Source organism: Urocampus carinirostris, chromosome 9 (genome assembly GCF_059441175.1).
Source record: "Urocampus carinirostris isolate Australia breed hairy pipefish chromosome 9, RoL_Ucar_1.0, whole genome shotgun sequence".
NCBI classification, from domain to species: Eukaryota; Metazoa; Chordata; class Actinopteri; order Syngnathiformes; family Syngnathidae; genus Urocampus; species Urocampus carinirostris.
The window spans coordinates 29,884,602-29,907,421 of NC_142357.1; the positions used below are offsets into that span (position 1 = coordinate 29,884,602).

Genomic DNA, 22,820 nt, shown 5'->3' on the forward strand with positions numbered 1-22,820 from the left:
TTTTCTTGTTCTTTGTACAAGGTTTATGTATGCAAAAAAAGTTAAACGTCATATAGGAAGCCTTGTGCACACGTGAGTTGTGTGTATTTCATAACTGTAGCTGACATTTATCTTTATTCATTCCTTTACTTAACAATCTCTTTACATGTTGGCAGGTCAAGTATGCAGAACATGGCGCAATGAACCGTAGCGTTATTTTTCTTTTTTTTGGCAGACTCTTTGCGAACAGCTCAGAGAAGAGAACAATGAGCTCCGTAAGAAAATGGAAGAGGATCATCACATAAGGAATCGAGACTTGGAACAGCTGAGGTGAATTTTTTATTAAATATTTTTACCCTTGTGTCTTTTACACAGGCCACACTTGGTGACGTGTGGGCAGTTTGACAACTCCTCTTCCTGTGGAATTGTACAATGTTTATTATACAGCATTTTTTTTTTTTAAATAATTATTCTCTAGGACTTTTTTTTTCTTTGTTTGTTTTTTTGCAGCTTTTATCAGCTTTGGACCTTTTAATGAAAGAGTTAAAACATGAACACTATCTGTTACTCTGCAATGGGTTAGATACACAGAACGTCTCGCGTTTAAAGACTTGATCATGATTAATAAGAAGGATGTGGGTAACAGGTCTTGGGAATTTTGAAAATTACTTTCCAATTGCGTTTTGTTCCAGTGGTAATTGACAATAACAAAAGATCTACAGTACAGGCCTTCATAACAATTTTACTTTCCTGGGCTTCTTGAACAAATATTACACTTTGAATCGTAGTTAAATCAGGGATGTGATTTTTCCGCTAATTCGCGGAATTCCGCTTTTTTTATCTCCAAAAATAAAATTTTAAAATTTCCGGTGTTTTAATTGGTAAAAAAAAACGATTTCGTCTCGACAGCATGCCATTTGAGTGTTTCCGTAACTGAAATGAAACGTACTTGCGATTGGTTGAAGTCTCGTGTTGACCAATAAACGCGCTTGTTATAGGAGTGTGCCATTGTTCATTTCTCACACGTTTTTGCCGGGTGTTTAAAGAAAGATGTCCGTGATCGAACGCAAAGATGCTCCGCGAGCTAAAGAAATTGATAAGATTGTAAAAAACAAGTTTCGATGGGACTGGTTGGAGAAGGAATTATCTACGAATGTTGGAAAGAAGACTGTGACGAATTTGTTCAATGACTTTATTCGGAAGATCGATCGTGCCGGGAAAGCACTTTGCATTTGGTGTCATGATACCATCGACTATGGTGGGAGAGGTTTCAAAGCTCTTGAAAGTCACGCAAAGAGCAAAAAACACGTGAAAGAACTCCAGTCAAGAACGACAAATTATTCCATCGCTGGAAGTTTCGGTGCCCAAACGAAAACTCCAAAACTTTACGGCCTCCATCCCTTATTGACATCACAATCGGAAGCGGTAATAAAGAGACGTGATCCACCCCAACAACCTGTACCAGTTGCTGATAGAGTCGTGAATTTTGAGGTAGGTGGTAAACTTTTCAAATTTATTTGACAGTTTTCCCATTTTTTTCGAAAATATTATAACGTAATAAAAATGGCCATAAATATTTAACAATTACAATAATAGATTTTCATGTGTACATTACACCAACACTTTACTGTAGGGCCTATACTTATTGTACTTTCATTTATCAAATACTTGGATACGCTGCTATTAAAGAAATAAATTATTACATTTAAAATATGATTTAGGAAATTTAAAAATATTATTAAGCCTAATAGTAATCAAAACTATTGTCAGTATTTATATTTTTTAAATTAAGTACTTGTATGATATTCTACCATTGATTTTCTTAATGGCCACGATATTATTATGGTACATAATTTACTTAATATTAATAACATGGTTAATCATTGACACAAACTCAAATGAATGCTGCATGTTTGCACTTTTTAGGTTTAGGGTCTCCCTTGCCACTGGAACCATCTTCTTTACAATTAAGATAGTGGCGTTGGGGAAATGTTTTTTAATGTGACTGATTTTGAGTTGACTTAAACTGTAATTTTATATGGGATAGTTCAATATACATTGAAAATTTATGCTGTTGTCTTGTCTATTTCTTTGTCATCTGAGTGCATTGAAAGTACTTAAAAAAACCCATGAGCTCCGGGGGGGGGGCTTCGCCCCACTTTTCCCCCCACCAGGGCACTGCCCTGGTCCTACCTGGTTTCCCCCCCCCCCCCCCAGCTAGCAATCACACCCCCCCCCCCCCCCCCCCCCGCTAATTTTCAGATAATTTCACTTTGGTCAAATCACATCCCTGTTAAATAAACAAAGCCACAATTCTCAAATAAGGTTATACATCTGAGTTGCAGCCCTTATAGTGTGCTGTGTGCGTGTTTTGCATCCTATCACTTTAGTCCGGGCACCTTTTGCATGTGTTGTAAGGCCAATTGGTTATTGTTGGCTCAAAATACATCCCAAAATCTGGACCAAATAAAACGTGTTTTAAAATTTTAGTCCGATAAACTTGTGTTTTCAGGCAGGAAAATCAGAAACTGAAGGAACTCGTGACAGGTGGATCAGCAGTGGCCTCAACATCAGCAGCAGCCGCAGCATCATCTTCCTCATCATCATCCACGGGAGCGTCTGACGCCGAAGCTCTCGACACCAAAGATGAACCGTCTAAAGAGGAATGCGCCACGGGGAGACCGAAGGTGGAAGCATCCACTCCTCAGAAGGTAATTAGGATGACAGCATAACAATACCAGATAATTTCATCAAAAGAGGTGCAAGAATGTTATACTCTAGTAGCTTTGTCACTTCAATATGCCATAATTTACCAACTAATCCTCAGAAGGTCTAGTATATATATATTCATAACTTTACGTCTAACCTAGATAAAGATGGTATCCATCTACGTTGTTATAGTTGATCCCTAAAAAAGGATGTAGCAGTGAGGACAAATTATTAAAAACTGTTACAGGAAAGTGAAGTAAAGTCTGGTCCTATTGTTATCTTGATTCCTAATACACTATTGTCTCAATCGGGGAGAAATGAATGGTCCAGCTGTTTTCAATGTGAAAAACGGAGCTTCTAATATTTGTCATTCTCATTTATTTTCCGCTGATCAATGTATTAATATCGAGCTTGAATCCAATGAAATCCTTTTGTATGAACTGACCTATACTGTTTTTACTTTTTACAAAGTCCAAATGATTTGTAACATAATGGAAAAACTAGAACCTTGTGGTGGCCCGACAAATGACCTTTCCATGGTTTAATACTTGACAATTCTCCAAACTCTGAGATTAAATTGTCATTAACATGCCATGGTTATCCATACAAAATTTAAGAATGTTCTGTTTCCCCAGGGAGGTAAAGCTTCCGAAAAAAGCCCAAACAAACCTTTTGACGTCGAGGCTTACGAAAAGAAGATCAAGCTCTTAGAGAAGCAAAGAAAAGATGTAAGTCTCTTACTTTTCGGCTTTGGTCCTAATATGAATTCATTTGTCTGACTGCATTTACTTTGTGTTTGTTTTGCGTAATGTGCTGTGCAGGTGCTGGAGGTAAACAAGCAGTGGGACGTTCAGTGGAATTCAATGAAGTCACAGTTTGAACAGAAGGTACAGTCATGGCTACGGTGAAAGGACACACTGTTGTGTTGTTAGCCTGATACATCACAAAATAGTAACTAAGTGACGCTGATGTTCATTTTTGAACTTTTTTATTTTGACAGTTACATTAAGCTGTCTAGAAGTAGATCTAATACTTTTACAATGATTTAAAGTGTTCATGTTTACGTAATAATCGCAATTCAATGATAGAATCTATGTGACAGAAGCGGATGTTTGCGCCGACACTCTTGCAACAGTTAAGATATCCGAGACTTAACCACACGCGCTGTCAGTGAGAACTCCCCTTAACCGCTGTTGTATCTGCTGACCTTCTGCTGTGGTGGATTCGAGGAGGGAAGCAGAGACGGAAAAAACGTGATTACACCCTCTATCAAAAAAAGCGGGGCACACTGTGTTAAATTTGGCTAAATCTTATCCGCCTGTCTATTGCCACTTGCGTCAGTGCGCTTGCTGCTATTTTATTGCACAGTGTTTGGCACGTTACTTTAAAAAGTAATAAGTTACGCACGAGGTGTTCAAAACAGTAACCGAGTTGGTAACTAAAATGGTCTATAGTAAAAGTAACTAGTTACCAGGGAGAGTAAACATTTCGGTACTTTAAAAAGAAGCTATTGCATTTTAAAAAATTTGATTTTTTTTTTTTTTTTTTTTTTTTTTTTGCATTATCTGAGTCAGTTAAACAGACAGGTGGTTGTGTTATAGAACCCTGTAATATTTATTGCACCTCACCAGCAACAGATTTTTCCTACACTTGAAGTGCAAAAAATATAACTGTACACTATATAATCGGCAGTAAAACAAATCAACAGTTAATGGTACTGCATTTATATAGTTCTTTTCAAGTCAGTGCAGACCTCCCGAAGCACTTTACAATGTAATTCACATTTACCCATTGACACACACACTCACACACACGGTTAGCGGCGTCAGCCATGGAAGGCGCCTACCAGCTTATAGAGGGCATTTAAGTCCCCTTCAGTACTGGGAATCACAGAAATATGCACTTCCAATTCTTTACAAACTTGCTGTCTCACACATGTGCCACCCCTGCTTGCCACTCCTTGCACATTGCTCTCTGCACTATTGTAATTACAGCGTTATTGTTACAGTGTTAATGTTACTGTGTACCTGACTTGTTAACCTGACTGCCCATTTTGCGCATCTGGTTAGCTACTCTTCTTGCACTATCGGCACTATGGTAAAATACTATACGTAGCCAAAATACAATACAACATTATTTATATCTGTACATTCAAGGAAACTGTGGGGGTCAGATGCATCGACATTTCGTTCTGTATACACGTGTACTAGAATGACAATAAAGTAGATCTGAATCTGAATCTGAATCGTTGCCTTTTGGAAGATTTTTATTTTTTAAAAATCTGGTATAATTTCCTGCAAAGAAAACCCCGCTTAGGTCCAAAAACTTTGGAAAAATAATGTTTTTAAATTTCGTTTAATAAGCTAAATGGAAAAATTATAAAAATAGATGTATAATGACAAAAGAAAAAGAGATTAAAACAAAATAAAGTTTACATTTTTATATGAACACATTCTCAATGAAAAACACAGGAAATAAAAGTGAAATATCTATACCTATAGAAAACAATCTCAACATTTTTTATGCTCAACAAATTCAAGTCAATAACTCAGAATCCCCCCAAAATGCATTTTGACCCAAACATAAACGAAAAAAGGCATCTCTGAGAACACCAGCTGTTACGGTAACGGGGTAACCGAGAGATAAATAGCGAATGAGTTAATTTGCTTTGTAATTTTAAGTCAGTAATTTCGTTACGTAACGGCGTTATTTATAACAGTGTTATTTCCACCACGAATCATGCCTAAATAGAAATGCAGATGTGAAAGTTAATTTTTCATCCTAGTAGTACAACAAAACTTTCATTCAGTAAAAAAAATCTATCATTGATCTGAATACTAGGCAAAAAACCTGAACTGTCATTCCAATGTTAATTTTTATAAAAAGTCAAAGGTCAAGAAATTTGTTTTTCCTTTTTCATAGAGGAATCCGTCCTTAGATCACCACCATGTTTATCTGCAACTTGCTTCTACGCTAACCTTTGCTGTACTGGTTTTCGTTCGCATTAGACAATAAGTTGCCATTTTATGGTCAAATATTACACGCTGGGGGCATCAAGAACTAAGAATATAATTTGTAATACCTCTTATACATTACAGTATTTAAATCAACGTTTTTAATTGTGCGACACAGATCACAGATCTTCGACAAAGGCTGGCAGATTCTCAGAAAACGGTTCTCGAACTGGAGGCCGAGCGAGAGCAAAGGCAACGAGACTACGACAAGAAGCTGCTACTGGCAAAGTCCAAGATTGAAAATGTGCAAGTGAGCAGATCAGATCCAAACAAAAAGCGAGATTGATGGCAATGCCTGTTTTTAAAAACGCCGGGTGTGCTTATCAGGGCGAAAAGGAGTGTCTGAACACGGAGACGAATGAACTGAAGCAGAAAGTCCTCTACCTGCAAGACCAGCTGTTGCCTCTTAGCAAACAGCGAGAGTACCAGGAGAAGGAAATCCAACGCCTCAACAGGGTCAGTGGAAAGAAAAACCATAAGATTCTAAACTTTTATTTCGGGAAAAAAAGCAAATCATTCCTTAACACCATTGGTGTCCAAACATTTTACTTTTGATAGCCACACACGAAAAATGGAAGGATATAACGACACCTTTCATTTTATTCATTTAACTTGAATTTATCAAGAACAACCAAATCATTGTGCTTTGTTTTTAAAGAGACCAGTCTAGCTTTCAAAAAGACTAGTTTGCAATTTAAAAAATATGATTAATGATAAAACAAAACATTATATTGCAAAACTGTATTGAACTATTGAATATTTAAATAATTAAGTGTTACGTGCTGCAATAATAGTTTTATTTGTTTGTTAGTAAAGAAAAATTGTAATGTGTAAGGTAAAATTTCTAGGAACAAGTATTACTTTTAGTTCAAGCAATGGGCCGCTGAAAATAGTTGGGTAGCCACAAACGGCCTCGCGACCATTAAAATTTAATATATGAATCATATTTCAAATGTTTTTGTTTTAATGTGAGTCTTGCATGAAAGTCAAGGTGAATTCAATAAAAAATATTACTTTTACTACCATAAAGTTAAACCCTGTGGCTCATGCAATGATGCGGTTAATTCATGCCCACGCAGTGAAGGTTATAGTGAGACACGTGGAATATATTTAGTTAGCGACTATGCTGCAGGCCAGTTCTTTTAACAACTATTTGAAGTGAACGTTTTTATTTTAAAGGTTTAGAAACATTTTACCTTCTCATAATGTCATTAAATTCAATAATTGCTGCAAATGTATTCTCAGATGTGCAGATAGAATGAATCGCCATTTACTTGAATCAGTATCAAGGGGCTAACTATACTACATAAAATAAGATGACCCCTGCCATTCAAAAAATAAAATAATTTCTCTCGGCTAAAAAAAAAAACTGCACGTTTTTCTCTTTTTCCAGGCTTTAGAAGATGCCTTAAACTTGCACGCCCCTTCATCCTCTCAACAACAACCTGGCCAGGATGCTGTCAGTAACTTGAAAAAGCAAGAACTGCTCACCCAAATTGCTGTCCTAAAAGAGCAGGTAAGGATGAAATAAAACATCTATCCGGAATCCTTTTTTTAATATTTCGGTGCAAACCAGGTAAAGATCTTCGAAGAAGATTTCCGGAAAGAACGCAGCGACAGGGAACGCATGAACGAAGAAAAAGAAGACCTCAGGCGGCAGGTCGAGCGACTGCAGATTCAGATTACCAATTTAACTAATCAAGTGAGCAGGCTAAAAAATTGAATATAATCTTACGTACTTAAATAATTAAGTTTACTCAATGTGTGTTGTCCTGCAGCTGCATCAGGCGCAGAGCGAATGTCAGCGGGAACACACCGAGCGCTGCAAACTAGAAAGACTGCAGATGCAGCATCACAAGCAGGTGAGTGTGTAAAAATCACTGACAAAACCTAGTGGGATAAAGGTTCTCACATACCTGTCAACTTCTGCCAATTACTCCCTTCATTAATGATTACTATTCCCTGTTATTAAGCAATATTCAACCTGACAAACACAACACGACACCTATTTACTCACAGCTAGACAAGCTATGTAAAATTAAAATAAAGATGATTAGTGCACTCAAGTTTATTTTTCAAATAAACAAAACAGTTCTTTCAGCATCTTTCTACACTTTCAGTATATTTAGGGTTGCATTTTGTATGTAGCAGTGCAGGATTTCACAGCCTTCATCCAGTCTAGATGTTTTTACTCTGTAACAGAAATTGTCACAATTTAGTCAAATTTGCAACAAAGATGTCAGAGTATCAGTACCCATTGTCTTCCTATAACTCTGTATGTACTTTCTTCACATCGCCGAAAACTCAATGTTGGCGTAAGAGTAAGGAATTCATGGAAATGGAAAGAGATCTTGATTAAAAAATTGTCATTTAAATATGTGTGGCCAAAAATACTCTTTTGTCTTCTATCTTGGCTTTTCTGAGGGATGAGAGCATCAGGTGGCAGCTGGTAATCTTCCCATTCATCCTTTAACTTGTCTATGAGCCAAAATGGGCAAGACGAGATCGGTCTAACAAAAAAATATATTGTTTTCTTCATTTATATCATTATCATATATGAAATTGTTGTATGGCGTACACGTCTATAAATGATCAAAAAATGTATAGAATATAGGGAAAACTTTGACAGGCGTGTTCTCCCATAATAGCCCATTTCATGTGCCAAAGCCCCAAGTGCATGATTCAAAGCTCACGAATAGCGCCCTCTTGTGACCAATGGGGTGTATTGCGTGCAGTCAATAGAGCCTGAGTTTACTTGCCATGCTTGCCAGGGCATTTGGGGTTCAGCTGCGAGCCTGTATAGGCCAGGGATGACATGTGAGCTTGCGATCCCTCGCAAGGGCAGCATCGGGGAAGAAATCCCTCCGATTTTAGGCTAGGGATATCATTTGATCTTGCGATCCCTCGTAGGGGCGGCATCGGGAAAGACGTCCCTCAGACCCCACATCAGGCTCAGTGAACGGCCCGCTGAGCCCCCCCTACTGTGGTCCCTTTGTGCAGGTGGGACCGCCGGGCCTGGAGGGCTGGCCCGTGCACTTCCACCCCAGGATGCCCAATGCAGCAGGCGCCGCAGCTCCGCCCCCTCTACGAGACTTCCAGCCTGTTAACCCGGTAAGGGTCCTCAAAGGTCCCTATGGTTGTCTCCGTGACAGAACTAGGCTCTCTTTCCTGCCTTTTTAATTCTTTGGAGGAAACGGTGAATGAGGTCTAATCTATACTTAGTGAAAAGGCTAGATTGGGGCTGAGGTGCTTTTTGATGGCTTTGAATTACATTTGAATATTACTTAGACTGATGAAGTTTGTCGTCTGTTCTCAGGGTTTTCCATGGCAGTCATCGTCATTTCTACAGCCCAGAGGAGGTCGAGCAGTGGGGGAAAGTTCACGACCGGCACCAGATAATTCAGGTAGGCTGGGGAATAAGTTTGACAAGAACCTTCATTTCTTTTTCTTTAGTTTAGCGGCGGTTGACAACCATCACTTTGATGCATTACCTCCCAACCTTCATTTCAATAATCATTTACTGTAAGGCGCACACCCAAAAATAGTCTTTTGTCATATGTTTTCCATACATAAGGCGCACCAGATTATAAGGTGCTACAGTAGAAATGTCATGTCACATTGGCTTGTATCGTTCTTAATCACAATGTCCTGCACAGGATACAATGACACCATCCCCTTGATAAACACACAAAACAGTAAGATAGGTCAGTCAAATTTGGTTAACCCCTTAACGATCTGACAGGCCGCTGTCAGACTCTTGAGAAGCGACTGCGTGTCTCAGACTCAAACAGATGTAATGTCACCAGTCACTGAAATATGTCATTCCACTCTTGGGATTCAAGATATGCTGACCATTTAAAAGTACTCGTCACAGAAATATCACGATCAGTTTGAAACAAGATACCTGAAAAATATAAAGCCGGGGTAGCTTACCAAAGACATTGTCTTGCAGCCATCACGTTTGATGATACTACGCAACCATGGTCCCCTTACATCCGTGAGTGTAGTGAATCCAGCCGTGTAAAATATTTGTGTGGAAAAAAGCATATGGTAGTCTGTGGATAACGCTTTCCTTATCCCTGGTAAAAATATTGAAAAAAACAAAACAAATATCTCTCACCTCATTAGCTGCACCGCTTATCCTCAGTAGGGTCGTGAGGGTGCTGGAGCCCATCCCAGCAATCTATAATACCATAATATTGCATGTAAACTTTGAATTATCCTTTCATTTGTTCATTTATTTGTATCTCACTTTATAACATGACTTATGCCACAGACATGCTTTTCTATTTCATCAATACATATTTCAATAAACACTATTTTGTATTGTTAAAGGCAGGACGATTCTGTAATATTTGACATTTAAAGTGACTCATCACATTAGCATTCTGTCTGGTCCTTGCACGTTGCAGACCTTCCTCTGCACTCTGAAGCTCATTAAAATACTTTTCAAATGCTTTCAGCAGTGTAATTAGCTTGCATGAGTCACGGGGCCATTAGCGGTTCTTCCTTGTTGACGGTGCCAGCCGATGTCTTAGTTGGTCTTATCATAGGTGAGTAGAGTAGCAAAGTACTGTTACTTCAGAATAATGTGACTCAAGTAGAAGTAATAAGTAGTCAAACAAGTAATTACTTGAGTTTAAGCCAAAGAGTACTAGGTGAAAAAAGCTTCTCAAGTACTGAGTAACTGTAGCAGCATCTCATTTATTGTTTTTGGTTGTTGTTCTTTTTAAACAACCATTCAATCAGATCATCAAAGTTCTTCCATAAATCACTCTTAATTTAAAATAATCAAGGTAAATTCAAGTACTGTATTCTTGTGCACAATGTTTTTCTCATCATTAGTGGGTGAGGTTGCAAGGTTTCAATCAAAGATGGTGCCCCAACCACAGAAAACGGTTAGTTGGCCTCACACACATAATTCAGCACCAGCTTGTCAAGTGTTGCTTGTGTTACCCGCCCAGGAGCACCAAAGGCTGTGATTTTGGCATTTTTTCATAGTACCCCTTATAAAGGAGTACTTGCGCTTTCTGTGGGACTCTTGTAAGTCATTGGACTCAATTTATTTGTGTGAACCCTTTGTGGAGTGAAGGGAAAAAAATGTGTGTGTGTGTATATACAATATATATATAAATATATATATATATATATATATATATATATATATATATATATATATACACACATCACAGTATGCATATATAATGTGTGTGTGAGGCTACAGCTATATGCACTGTACATACCAGTGTTTTTCAACCTTTTTTGAGCCAGGGCATGTTTTTCACATTGGAAAAGTTTTGCAGCACACTACTAACCAAAAAAGGTATAAAATGACACTGAACAGTATGCTTAATTACAATGTAATTTATATGACCCCCAGTTTTTACAGCACAGACACATGACAATGACATATTTGCAGAAAATGATTCATAAATGTTTTATAAGATTTAAAATTTTAAAAAGCGACATTAGTTCATTTCTCACAGCACACCAGTGTGTCGCGGCACAGCGGTTGAAAATCACTGGCACATACAGTACAGTAAAAAAAAAGTAACCCTCCTCACAGGTGTCACCTGGTAGAGGTTTGGGTCACTGGTCAAATCTAAATAAAAGAAACGAGGTGTCTGACCAAATAAATGCGCCTGAGCAGAGACAGACATGTACTTACGAGGAGGGGATTTAAATAACTGGTTCAATGTAGCCTAATGTAGCGGAGTAAGAGTACAGTTTTTTTTTCACAAATCTACTTAAATAAAAGTTAAAAGTATAGTGATTCAAAAATACTCCCAGAAGTACAAAATGTCCCAAACCTTACTCAAGTTATTGGAACTGAGTAAATGTAACTCACATCTGGGCCATATCCATAAATTTACAGTCGGCCTTTTTGTGAACCCGCAGATCAGTCTTCTGCGGCGACGGGAGGAGGAGCAACAGGAGGTGGTGCAGGTGGTGGAGGAGCACCAGGAGGAGGAGGAGGGGGAGCAACAGCGCCACCACCAGGAGTAGGATTTGGGAAAAGGGAGCGACAGAATATCGACCCGGGGAAGCACTGAAGTCGGGTCGTAGCATGGAACCAGTTTGTTTTCATTTGGAAAGGTGTGTTTTGATCTATCATTTTCCTACTGAAACTGTAGATATCCTATTGTAATGTTGTTTATACTTGCGTTTTATAAAGCTATTTGTGCAACACTCGGCTATTCTGAATACAAACATGAACCTTTTCTGTTTTTTTTTATATATCTATATCATAATTCCAAACTCTTTGGTTTAATCCTTTTGGATTCTCAATGATCGCCATTTGTTCACGTTTGAAACTGCAAGAACTTGACTTAGCAATTCACACGGGCCACACGGTGTCCATTCCAACACGAGGTCAACGGCTCAATCTCCAAAGCAAATGTTAACCGACTCCAGAAGACGTCTGCAGTACATCGATGTGATAGAAACGTCCCTGATGTGTACCTGGTCAAAAATGTGTTTTTTCTCTTTTTGAGGGAGGGCGGGGGGATATTGATTTTGACGTATCATCCCAAAACCATTTGTGATTGTTTATTTATTCATAACCCGCTGTTTTGATAGTCGCATCGGATCCGCGTGAATCATCGTCTTTTAGTAACGCTGCTCAATGTTGTAAGTGTATTCCCGATAAATTGTAGCTATTCTTGTCGGACGCAACGCATTAACACCACAGGCCTTTCTTTACGCCATGATAACGGACCTAATCTCATTAAACACTTTGCCGACTTTTTTTTTTTTTTTTTTTTTTTGGACCACTATCTTGTAATCTTGTGACATATTCCTTTGTTGCCCTCTTTGAATCGCGATTAAGTTATTAGAAAGAACCTGCCTTGCAACACAAGATACCCGATTTCAAACACTTTATGCTTGAAGTCTCAAATTTACACCAAGGCCAAAATTTTCACTAGGATTTTTTTTTTTTTTTGCGGATCAGGTCTTTTGAGGTTGAGTTTGATGAAGGGCTTGAATAATTACGCAGCACCTGAAATAAAAGCTTCGTTTTTAACCGAGAACCGAATTGGTGGGAAGCGAAAAGAGACGTTGTGAACTTTTGTAAAGGTATTCTTTGTATTTGGTTTGCAACCTGTTTCCTGTTTTGCTGTAGGCAAAAGCACATGTGAGACCTTTTGTATTTGACTGGCTTAATAAATCTATTCTGAATGTTCATGTTTTTTTCCCTGTATTTATCAGCTATAGCGATAAACATTACCTGGTTGACAGTTTTGGACTAATACAGGAATGTCTCAGAGAATGTCAATATTTGGATCAAGATCTTTATTATCTCTAATGCTATAAAAACTAATATATACTGGATTCATTACAAATCAACTGAAAAAATGCAAAAGAAAAAAAAACATCTAAAAGTACTAAACAAGGAAGAAACGTACATGGAAAAAGGCAAACTACGTTGAGAAAAAAATAAACCGGGGGAAGACCTTATGTACTCCAAATCATCGGCCTGCCCAAACCCGACCTCTCAGACAAAACAGGTCCATAAATGTTTATTTTAATAGCTCTTAATAACAAGAAGTCTCAAAAGGCTGCACAGACCACAGATTATTGCAAACCACAGACTATTAAAACACCATCACCTGATCTAAAACCCACATGAGGGCAAATAATACACAGACACACAGATATTGTTGACAAAATATAGGTTATTCATGTGCTCTAGAATAGAAGTGTGTTTTAAGCTTAGATTTAAACATTTCCACTGAGGTTGCAGATCGAATCTCGGGGGGAAGAGCATTCCACAGCACAGGGGCCCGGATTGAGAACGCTCTCGAACCTGCGGATCCCTTCTTGGCTCTTGGGATCACTAGTAGACCAGCATTTTTAGAGCGAAGGCTCCGGACCAGAACATAGGGGGAAATTAAATCTGAAAGCTATGAGTCCATGCATGATTTCGTATACCACTAACAGAACCTTAAAATCACATCTTAAACTAACAGGGAGCCAATGCAGATTAGCTAAAATCGGGGTAATGTGATCGAACTTTCTTGTCTTGGTTAAAAGCATTACAGTAATTGAGACGGGAGGTAACAAACGCATGAATTGTAATCTCGGCATCCGACTGAGACAGCACAGGGCAAATTTTAGCTATGTTGCGAAGATGGAAGAAAGATGTTCTAGTAATATTCTTCACATGTGTTTGAAGGGACAGATCGGGGTCAAATATGACACCTACATTTTTGACCCAGTCACTCTGGGTGATATTACATTTGTCAATGTTCATAGCAGTTTTTTTAGAACAAGTCACGACATTTAGATGCACCAATAACTAACATTTCGGTCTTTTCAGAGTTAAGGCGCAAGAAGTTAAGTAACATCCATTCTTTTATCTCAGTGAGGCAGGTCTCCAAATTAGCAGTTTAGTGTGGCAGATTTATCCATCGGAAGATATAGTTGAGTGTCATCTGCGTAGCAATGAAAGCTGATTTTATACTTGCGAATAATATCACCCAATGAAAGCATGTAAATGCTGAAAAGAAGGAGGCCAAGTACTGAACCCTGCAGAACACCACAGGTTGCACTAAAGGGCTCAGATGATGTCATTTCACCATATTTAATACAGTGCGCCCTATCTGAGAGGTAGGATCTGAACCACGAGAGGACGGTTCCTGAGAGACCAATCATTTTTCCAACCGTTCTAGTAAGGTAATATGGTCCACAGTATCAAAGATACAGGACAATAAGATTCAGGAGGCCCAGCCTTGGGAAAAGCCTGATCCCTGCTACCAACACCCTTCTAAACAGGCCCAGCTGACTCATCCAGTCTGTCATGTATGTTTGTCATTCCGCTGTTGTTTATAATGTAATGCTTGTTGTTTTTCCCCGCTACAGTCGGTGGGAGTGAATTTCCCTAAGAGGACCAATAAATCAAATCTAATACCCAACACTTTTCCCCATAAAACCTATTGGTATTTATTTGTATACATTTCTACGCATTACAAAATAGTAATAAAATGTTAACCTGAACATCAATAATTATTTTAATTTATACATAATAAAGATAAAAATATAAAATTATTTTAAACCACTCACTGTTTCTTTGAGCAACGGTTTTGATGCCATATCTACCGTTTATTCCTCTTTTTCGTCCCCTTATTAAATTTCTTGGGACTTATTTTTGTCGTAAAAGGTAAGAAAACACTAAATCACAATAAACTCTCAAAACGTGTTGTCAGACTTACGATTCCCTCGAAATGATGCTACCTGACCAGGCAAGAGTAGCCAAGGTAGATGGCCATCTCACTCTGCTGTGCTAGGCCGTGTTCGCGATCCTTTTTTTTTTTATCTAATCAAAACAAAAATCAAACTTTTGGGTCGACTACAGTCATTCGAATACCAAGATATGGCTGTAACTAGATTGTAAAAGCTCATGACGTGGAAAAACTGAGCCAGGGTTGGGTAGGGTTACTTTAACTTGATTACTTTCAATTACTTTTAGATTACTCCAATACCGAATATGCTAATAAAAGACAAAAGAAACTAAATATGAAAATAAATTACTAAATTTTGTGCAGGCTTGGGGAGTAACGGAATACATGGAACGGCAAAAATGATGTTGGCAAGCTGTTTGGATTTATTTTCATTTTGTTTCTGTTGCATTTAATGTTAGTTTTGCCGGAGATCAAAGAGATCAAAGCCAGGAGAGAAAGCTTACCACGTGTTGTGAGTCATCACTGTATTCATATTTAGTTTCTTTTGTCTTTTATTAGCATATTTGGTATTGGAGTCATCCAAAAGTAATTGAAAGTAATCCAGTTAAAGTAACCCTACCCAACCCTGAACTGAGCCATGACTCTTGTTTGAGCACTATTAATTTTGAGGCGTCACACCCACCTCACATCATCTCCATTCCAATAAGAAACAGCAGACGAGTGTTGACATTGCTTTATTAAAGGTCGTTGAAATGGAGGCTGTAAATACCAGCGGCTCCTTATTTGCCAAAATAACACGACTCCGTGGGATAGCAAGACGGCTCGAATGCACTGAAAAAGCCGACCTCTGATCTAAGATTCCGGAGAGGCTCGACGGATGTTTCCGTTTTGGAACCTCTCCTTCATTCACCGTGCTACCTTGTTGAAGAAACTGCTCAATTCACAGCCACTTGACTACAACCTCATTTGAAAACTTCCCGCGTGTAGCGCTGAAGAAGATATCTTCGGATATCGGCCCGCACTTCGGAAACTAGGACGGACGGGTGCCACCGCATCACGGCTTTTCCGTCGGGTCCCACCAGGAACTTTTCAAAATTCCACTTGATGTCGCTTGTTTTTAATGGATCCCAGAATAGCCTGTCGGTGCGGTCGCCGAAACTGTCTCCGACCGGGGGACAGGAATTCTGGTGGGACGAAAGGTGGACGGGTGACGTCAAGGAAATTTGTCTCTGATGAGTGACGATGGGAAAAAAACTCACTTTGAGGAAGGTAAAAAGCTCTTGCTCATCCTTCCCGTTCACGTCCCCTTTCTCGAACAGCAAGAAGTTAGGAACAAAGTCGTTGCCGGGTCTGACGTGCCTGGAATTCAAAAGCTTATCAGAACCTTTCAACACTTAGGGAGCTTCGACCTTGAGGTTGGTCTGAATTCCATTCTCGATACAGTCCGGATCGGAGGAGGGAACCTGAGATGGGGACTAAAACAAGGACTGATTGTACAAAGTCGAATAAACACAGAAAACTCCTCTTCACATCTATCAAATTACTCCTCAGAAAAACATAGTAATTCATTCTTGCATGGCTAGAAAAATGAATTATTGACGTCCATAACCTTCAATTGCAGTCCAGTAAAAGTAGATTTTCATGTCTAAAGTCATCAAGGGCATAATAACCATCAGCTACTATATGCAACTGGGGATAATGGATCTAGTGCTGTCCACTTTTTATGTGCATAGAACGGCACAAAGAGCTGCCGGGCCTGACGAAAATAAGCTCTACCAGCTGCTGCTCACAGCAATATGCGATCAGGCATAATAGATCACGGACGCACCAGTGCTGTCCAGTTTTTGGTGGACACAAAAACTACAAAAAGCTGCGAGGCCAGACAATAATGCGTTTTGTCGGTCCCCCCTTGCAGAAATATGTGATTAGGGATAATAGATGGTGAACTCACGAATTAAATTCTGTTTTTGTGGAATGAACGACAAAAAAGAGCCGCCAAGCCTGACATAAATATGCTCTGCCAATCCCCACTTACAGCAATCGAGGATAATGGGTGAGTGCAGTTCACTTTTTGGTGGACAGAACAGCAAAAAAGAGTCACTAAGTAAGACAAAAATGCACTCTGCCTACCCAAACTAACAACTATATGCAATCGGGGCTAATGTATATATGAGTGTTGTTTAGTTTTCGGTAAACAGAACAGCAAAAAAGAGCTGCCAGGCCCGACAAAAGAGCACTCTGCCTGTCCTGTTATAGGCAATCGGGGATAATGGACCGTGGCTGCATATAGTTCAGTTTTTTATGGAAAGAATAGCAAAAATATAGCTGCCGAGCCCGGCAAAAAATGTAGTCTGTCATTCCCACTAGCAGCAATATGCAATGAGGGATAATGTGTTGCGGCCGTACCAGGACAATTCCCTTTTTGGTGAACAGAACAGCAAAAAGAGCTGCCAGGGCCGACAAATTTGCCCTCTGTCAGTCCCTGCTCGCTGCAAAATGCCAAAGGAGATAATGGATCTTGGATGAACGAGTGCGGTTCAGTTTTTGGTGGACAGATAGTCGCCAAGCCTCACATAGATCCGCCCATCTTCAGCGATTTGTAATCGAGGATAATGGACCGTGGAATATTTTTTTGCGAAATTTGAAGCGCTAAGTAGCAAGGGATTACAGTAAACCATTTAACCATTTCCTTACTTTAAACCTGGCAAGATCTCACTGTTCCGCCCTGGTTCCTGTTTCCCGAACTGATTAGAAGGGAAGCCAAGAACGGTGAGCCCGAGAACCTCCAACTCCTCCTGAAGTGCATTCAGTTCTACACAGATAAGCAGAATTATGTTATGACCGGAGAAAATCTGAGGTCCATTTTATGTTCGGTGCATTCACTTACCCACGTACTGGAAGGTGAGACCTCAGTACGTGGCCACGTTGACGAAGAGGACGGTCCTCCCGGCAAATTGCCTCAAGCTAACTGCGCCGCTGCCATTAAGGGGCTTGGCCTGATACTTGTAGATGTTTGCATCAGGGGGTGGGTTGCACCACTGCAAAATTTGGAGCGGTGTCATTTTATAGGTTTCATATGGAGAGGAAACTGCTTTCATTTATATTTGTTTAATTCGGAATCCGCATTGAGAGAAGCCAGTTGAGGTGGCTGGGGCATCTGATAAGGATGCCTCCTGCACGCCTCCCTCGGGAGGTGTTCTGGGCATGTCCCACTCAATGTTCCCTGTAATTTTCCACGGGTCTGAGCATTCACACAAAGTCGGTGAGCAGCGCTTGAAACAACAGTGAGCAACCATAATCCCAAGTGTGGCAACTAATCCATTATCAAACATGTCCAAAACTTGACATCAAGTAACATTTTGCAAAATTATTTTTCTCTTTTGAATGAATTGACTCATGTACTATTGCAAAGGTTGTACGGCCTACAAACGCCGTTTGTTCTTACAACTCTTTCACAAGATATCCATTTCTTTTTATTTCCTGACATATTTTGTTGCATAATATTAACATTTTTGGGGGCTTATTTAGTCGGTTGTAAGATACAGAACTGTCCTTAATCACATTTTTAGTGGAAGTACAATGTTGGCAACAAGATTCACTCGATATAATTGGTAATTATTTGAATGCAACACAAACCTTTTTTTCTTTTTTCCGTGGTTTTTTTCTACTTTTTTTAAAAATTCCTTTAAAAAAAATCTCATTGTGTTTATTTTTCCGAGCTGTTACTTTTTTCGTTTTGTTCTCTATTTAATTTTTTTCTACATTTCTTTCTTTTCTTTTTTTCTGTCTTTTTTCTCAATTTTTCCTTCTTTTTTCTCTTCCTTTTGTTTCTTTTTTTTCTCAGCTTTTCACTACTTTTTCATTTTTTTTTTTTTTGTTCTATTCCACCCTTCCTTTAAGTCAATTTGTGCATAGTTTTGCGTAATATTTGGTCACGTTGGGATTAAAGAGGCAAAAACAACCCGAAGAGCCGTTTAGGACCCGGAAGAGCCGGTTCCTTTTAGTGAGCCGAGCCGAAGAAGCCGGTTCCCTGACAAACTCTACTAACTTTACTCAACTTCGTTCTCCTTCGACTCGACTTCAAAATACGGCATTTAGGACACAACGTCAGGGGAACCCGCGTATCTTTTCCTTCATGCACTGTAACTTTGACTTAAGTCGCTTCTTAATTAGTCATTTTGAGCCCTCATTTTTGTGCGCTGGCTAGATTTTCTTGTGCGCCGAGAATGTGCGAGCAGTGCGCAATTGCGCACGCGCGCAGCTTAGAGGGAACACTGGTCCCACTGGCAGGAGGCCCCGTGGGCGACCCAGGACACACTGGAGAGACTATGTCTCTCGGCTGGCTTGGGAAAGCCTTGGGATCCCGCCGGATGAGCTGGATGAAGTGGCTGGGGATAGGGAGGTTTGGGCTTCCTTGCTGAGGCTGCTGCCTCCGTGACCCGACCCCGGATAAGCAGAAGACGATGGATGGATAATTCAGAATCTAATTTGGTGGTTACCGGTCCGGCAGGCAGGTAGTGGTCACGGTTTCCCACCCGAATTTATTCGTAATAACCTCATATTGTCTAGCATATACCATGAAGGAAACAATACTCTAGACATATAGTATTTTTAACCAAATTATCGATATTTCAGTTCATTGATATGGATAATGATTGAGTGGGTTCTAACAAACTACGTTTTATTTACATGACAAATAAAATGTAAACGAAAGAATAAGCACATTGTTAACACAAACACTCTCGTGAAGGGGCTGTGGGGAAAAATTTAGTAGCAATAATAAAAGTATTTAACAATAAACCCAATTTTAAGATAATTACTCATTTCAATGATCAAGAATTATTTTCATAGCGTGTCAGGAATATATTTATACCCAGCACCAAAACAGTTTGTTGTGAAATCCCTTTTTGCCTGTCTTTGGGTCAGACAAAGCTTCATGTGAAAGGGTCGGGTGCTAAAAAAAGGTGGTGGTGGTGGAGGCGTTCGCATCCAGTTAGTTATAACATATGCATACCTGTCAACCTGTACGTTTTTGCCGTACAAAGTACGTTTATAATGCATTTTAAGACGTGTACGACGTACAAGAAAATCTGTACGAAAAAGCGCATATTCGTCAATTATGAGTACCATCTGGTATAAACCGACAATCAAAAACGGCAAATCAATCAAGTCAAACGAGTTCGCCGCGGTAGCCTCTATCTCGGTATCGTTTTTTTTCCCGTTGCAAACGAAGCGAGCGGTTTGATGCTACTGCGCGCATGCGTCTGCCGCCTCGGACTTCATTTCGTAGTTGTGTAGTGAAAGGAAGTCCGTCTCTTTTTAGCGAACCGGCTTTTTCGGCTCACGTCATTAAAGAGAGCCGGCTCTCAAACGGCTCACTTGCTTTGATACATTATATTAAGAATTATTATGTTGTATAAAGAAGTTAAGAAAAAAAGGAAGTATTAAAGGAGAAAATGAAAAAAAAAAGGTTTGTGGTGATCCCTTTAATCAGTATATTACCAACAATAATTTAATGGAGAAAATGAATTGATAATTTAAATAAAAAAATTATTCTACTTAATTATATTTGCATGTATTTTTTCCCTCTACAGTGAACGTCCGAGCGACTTCATTTTTGAACTTTTTTTAATAATAAACCGCATTCATGTCGAGCATTTTTTGTATATAATGTTACAATATACATGATATATCGAAACACATGTACAATATAACATGTTAAACTACATAAATAAACACGTTTGGTGTAAGACTTTTTTGTATTTTGTAAGGGAAAATACGACAGTTTGTAAGGGCATGGAGCCCTGGAGATTGACAGGTATGCACATGCAACAATTTGGCAAAAAACAATTAGTTTAATTTCATATTTTAATAAAAGACGTTGAGTTTCAATGGTTAATTACTCAAGATTTCAGGAATCACAGCGCAATTTCTTTCTGAACCTGAACTGATATTCATCATTAGCTTGTGCAACTGGGATGTTATTTTCACTTGTCAGAAAGTGGAAAATGGATGCGCCCTGAAATGGATAAAAACAGGTGGATTTTGCGGCTTATCTACTTTTGGAGTTTAGATTAATGCGGGAACATAGACATTATTGTAAAAAAAAATAGGTGAATTCATCTTTTCTAAATAATGGATTACGTTTTGCAAAAAAAGGACACATATACTAATAGTAATGACATGCCTTTTTATTTATTACCGGAAACTTAACTCACAAATTTTCGCAATTGTTTACCTGCGTGAGAGGGATTCCCTCGGCGTGGCAAGGCTGCAACAGGCCAAGAAAAAGAATCAAAGGAGGGAGCGGCTTCCACTTCCACATCTCGGCCACCTAATTTTTCTTTCTTGCCTCCGTGGAAAAGAAATGTTCGTGTTTCCTTTGCGTGGACGTTTGAATACTGCAGCAGGTTGTCATGAGGATGGAACGCCCACTCGTGACGTCATTGGCCGCAGGGCGGAGCAAGTTTGTATCGGGTTAAAAATAAAAGTACAATTATTTCATAAAAATAATACTCTTTTGTAATTCAGTTTAAGTTTCTTGAATATTTTATTATGTAATTATCTATCTAGTGGCAAAATATTACATTTGTATCCTTTTTCATCGTGATTGGTTATTATACATTGCCAGGGTTGGGTAGGGTTACTTTAACTGGATTACTTTCAATTACTTTTGGATTACTCCAATACCAAATATGCTAATAAAAGACAAAAGAAACTAAACATGAATAAAATGACAAAATTTTGTGCAGGTTTGGGGAGTAACGGAATACATGGAACGGCAAGCTGTTTGGATTTATTTTCATTTTGTTTCTGTTGCATTTTATGCGAGTTTTGCCGGAGATCAAAGCCAGGAGAGAAAGCTTACCACGTGTTGTGAGCCATCATTTTATTCATTTTTAGGGGCAGCAGTAGCTCAGGAGGTAGAGCGCTCGTCCTGGGATCAAGGGATCCCAGTTTGAATCCCGGCTCGTCCGTGTTACATGTTGAAGTGTCCTTGGGTAAGACACTGAACCCTTAATACCCCCAATAAGCAGGTTAGCGCCTTAAATGGCTGCAAGGCCGCTATTGGGAAATGTGGAGCATATTGTAAAGCGCTTTGGGAAGTCTTGACTTGAAAAGTGCTATATAAATGCAGATCATTTCATTCATATTTAGTTTCTTTTGTCTTTTATTAGCATATATGGTATTGGAGTAATCCGAAAGTAATTGAAAGTAATCCAGGTAAAGTAACCCTACCCAACCCTGTATATTTCTTACATATTACCAATGTGTCAGGACCAGAACGGAAACAGGACCCAGTTGCATACCTGTCAACCTGTACGGTTTTGCCGTACAAAGTACGTTTTTTATGCATTTTAAGACGAGTACAACTTACAAGGAAATCTGTACGGAAAAACGCAACTTTGTCAACCGCATGCGTCTGACGCCTGGGGATTTCCCATCATGCATCATTCCGAAAAAAAAAAATATGGTGTACGATTATTTTGTATTTTGTACAGGTAAATATAACAGTTTGTACGGGCATAGAGCCGTGGAGGTTGACAGGTATGCAGTCGTGTTACGTTTCTCACAAGTTTTATTGAAGGGAAGAGGAAGGGCTGCGCCCACGATCCGGTGTTCGCTGGATGCGGGAAGCAAGTCGTTCTCGTACTCGGATTGTGCTCCGAACGCGATAGTGAATCTTCTGTAGCGAGCGATAGCGGTGTCAGGGATGGAAAAAAAGGTTGATAGCCGGGACAGGAGAGCAAAAACGTGGTCAGAAGCGAGTCATGAGCCGGAACGGGAGAGTAGACGTAGCCGGGGACAAAAAAAGGTCGTAAGCCGGGACGAGAGAACAGACGTGGTCAGGAGCAAAATGGAGACGGACGGGAGCAAAAAACGGGACAGGTGGGAGTCAGGGTCGAAAAAGGCTTGCCTAATATTCACTGGGGTT

General features: G+C 39.4%; 2 protein-coding genes across 5 annotated transcripts in view; one reads left to right on the plus strand and one right to left on the minus strand.

The window, feature by feature from the left end:
- tnip1 (TNFAIP3 interacting protein 1) overlaps positions 1-12,885 on the plus strand; it is a 29,385-nt gene extending 16,500 nt beyond the window's left edge. For 2 of the 4 annotated variants that reach the window (XM_088343464.1, XM_088343465.1), the window contains exons 7-18: positions 215-309; positions 2,492-2,690; positions 3,324-3,416; positions 3,510-3,575; positions 5,821-5,952; positions 6,030-6,158; positions 7,096-7,218; positions 7,279-7,404; positions 7,481-7,564; positions 8,613-8,813; positions 9,019-9,106; positions 11,601-12,885. In XM_088343464.1, the coding sequence (XP_088199590.1) occupies positions 215-309; positions 2,492-2,690; positions 3,324-3,416; positions 3,510-3,575; positions 5,821-5,952; positions 6,030-6,158; positions 7,096-7,218; positions 7,279-7,404; positions 7,481-7,564; positions 8,613-8,813; positions 9,019-9,106; positions 11,601-11,755 (1,491 nt within the window). In that variant the 3' untranslated portion in view covers positions 11,756-12,885. The remainder of the gene's footprint in view (positions 1-214; positions 310-2,491; positions 2,691-3,323; positions 3,417-3,509; positions 3,576-5,820; positions 5,953-6,029; positions 6,159-7,095; positions 7,219-7,278; positions 7,405-7,480; positions 7,565-8,612; positions 8,814-9,018; positions 9,107-11,600) is intronic. The other 2 variants (XM_088343466.1, XM_088343467.1) reach the window with 2 other exon arrangements.
- A 2,717-nt stretch (positions 12,886-15,602) lies between these two features.
- Positions 15,603-21,303, minus strand: gpx3 (glutathione peroxidase 3). Its single transcript, XM_088344116.1, has 5 exons — positions 21,123-21,303; positions 17,772-17,922; positions 17,579-17,696; positions 16,144-16,243; positions 15,603-16,068 (listed from the first exon to the last, which is right to left on the minus strand). The coding sequence occupies exons 1-5, from the start codon at positions 21,207-21,209 to the stop codon at positions 15,847-15,849; spliced, it is 678 nt and encodes a 225-aa protein (XP_088200242.1). The 5' UTR covers positions 21,210-21,303; the 3' UTR covers positions 15,603-15,846.
- Between the last annotated feature and the right edge of the window lie 1,517 nt (positions 21,304-22,820).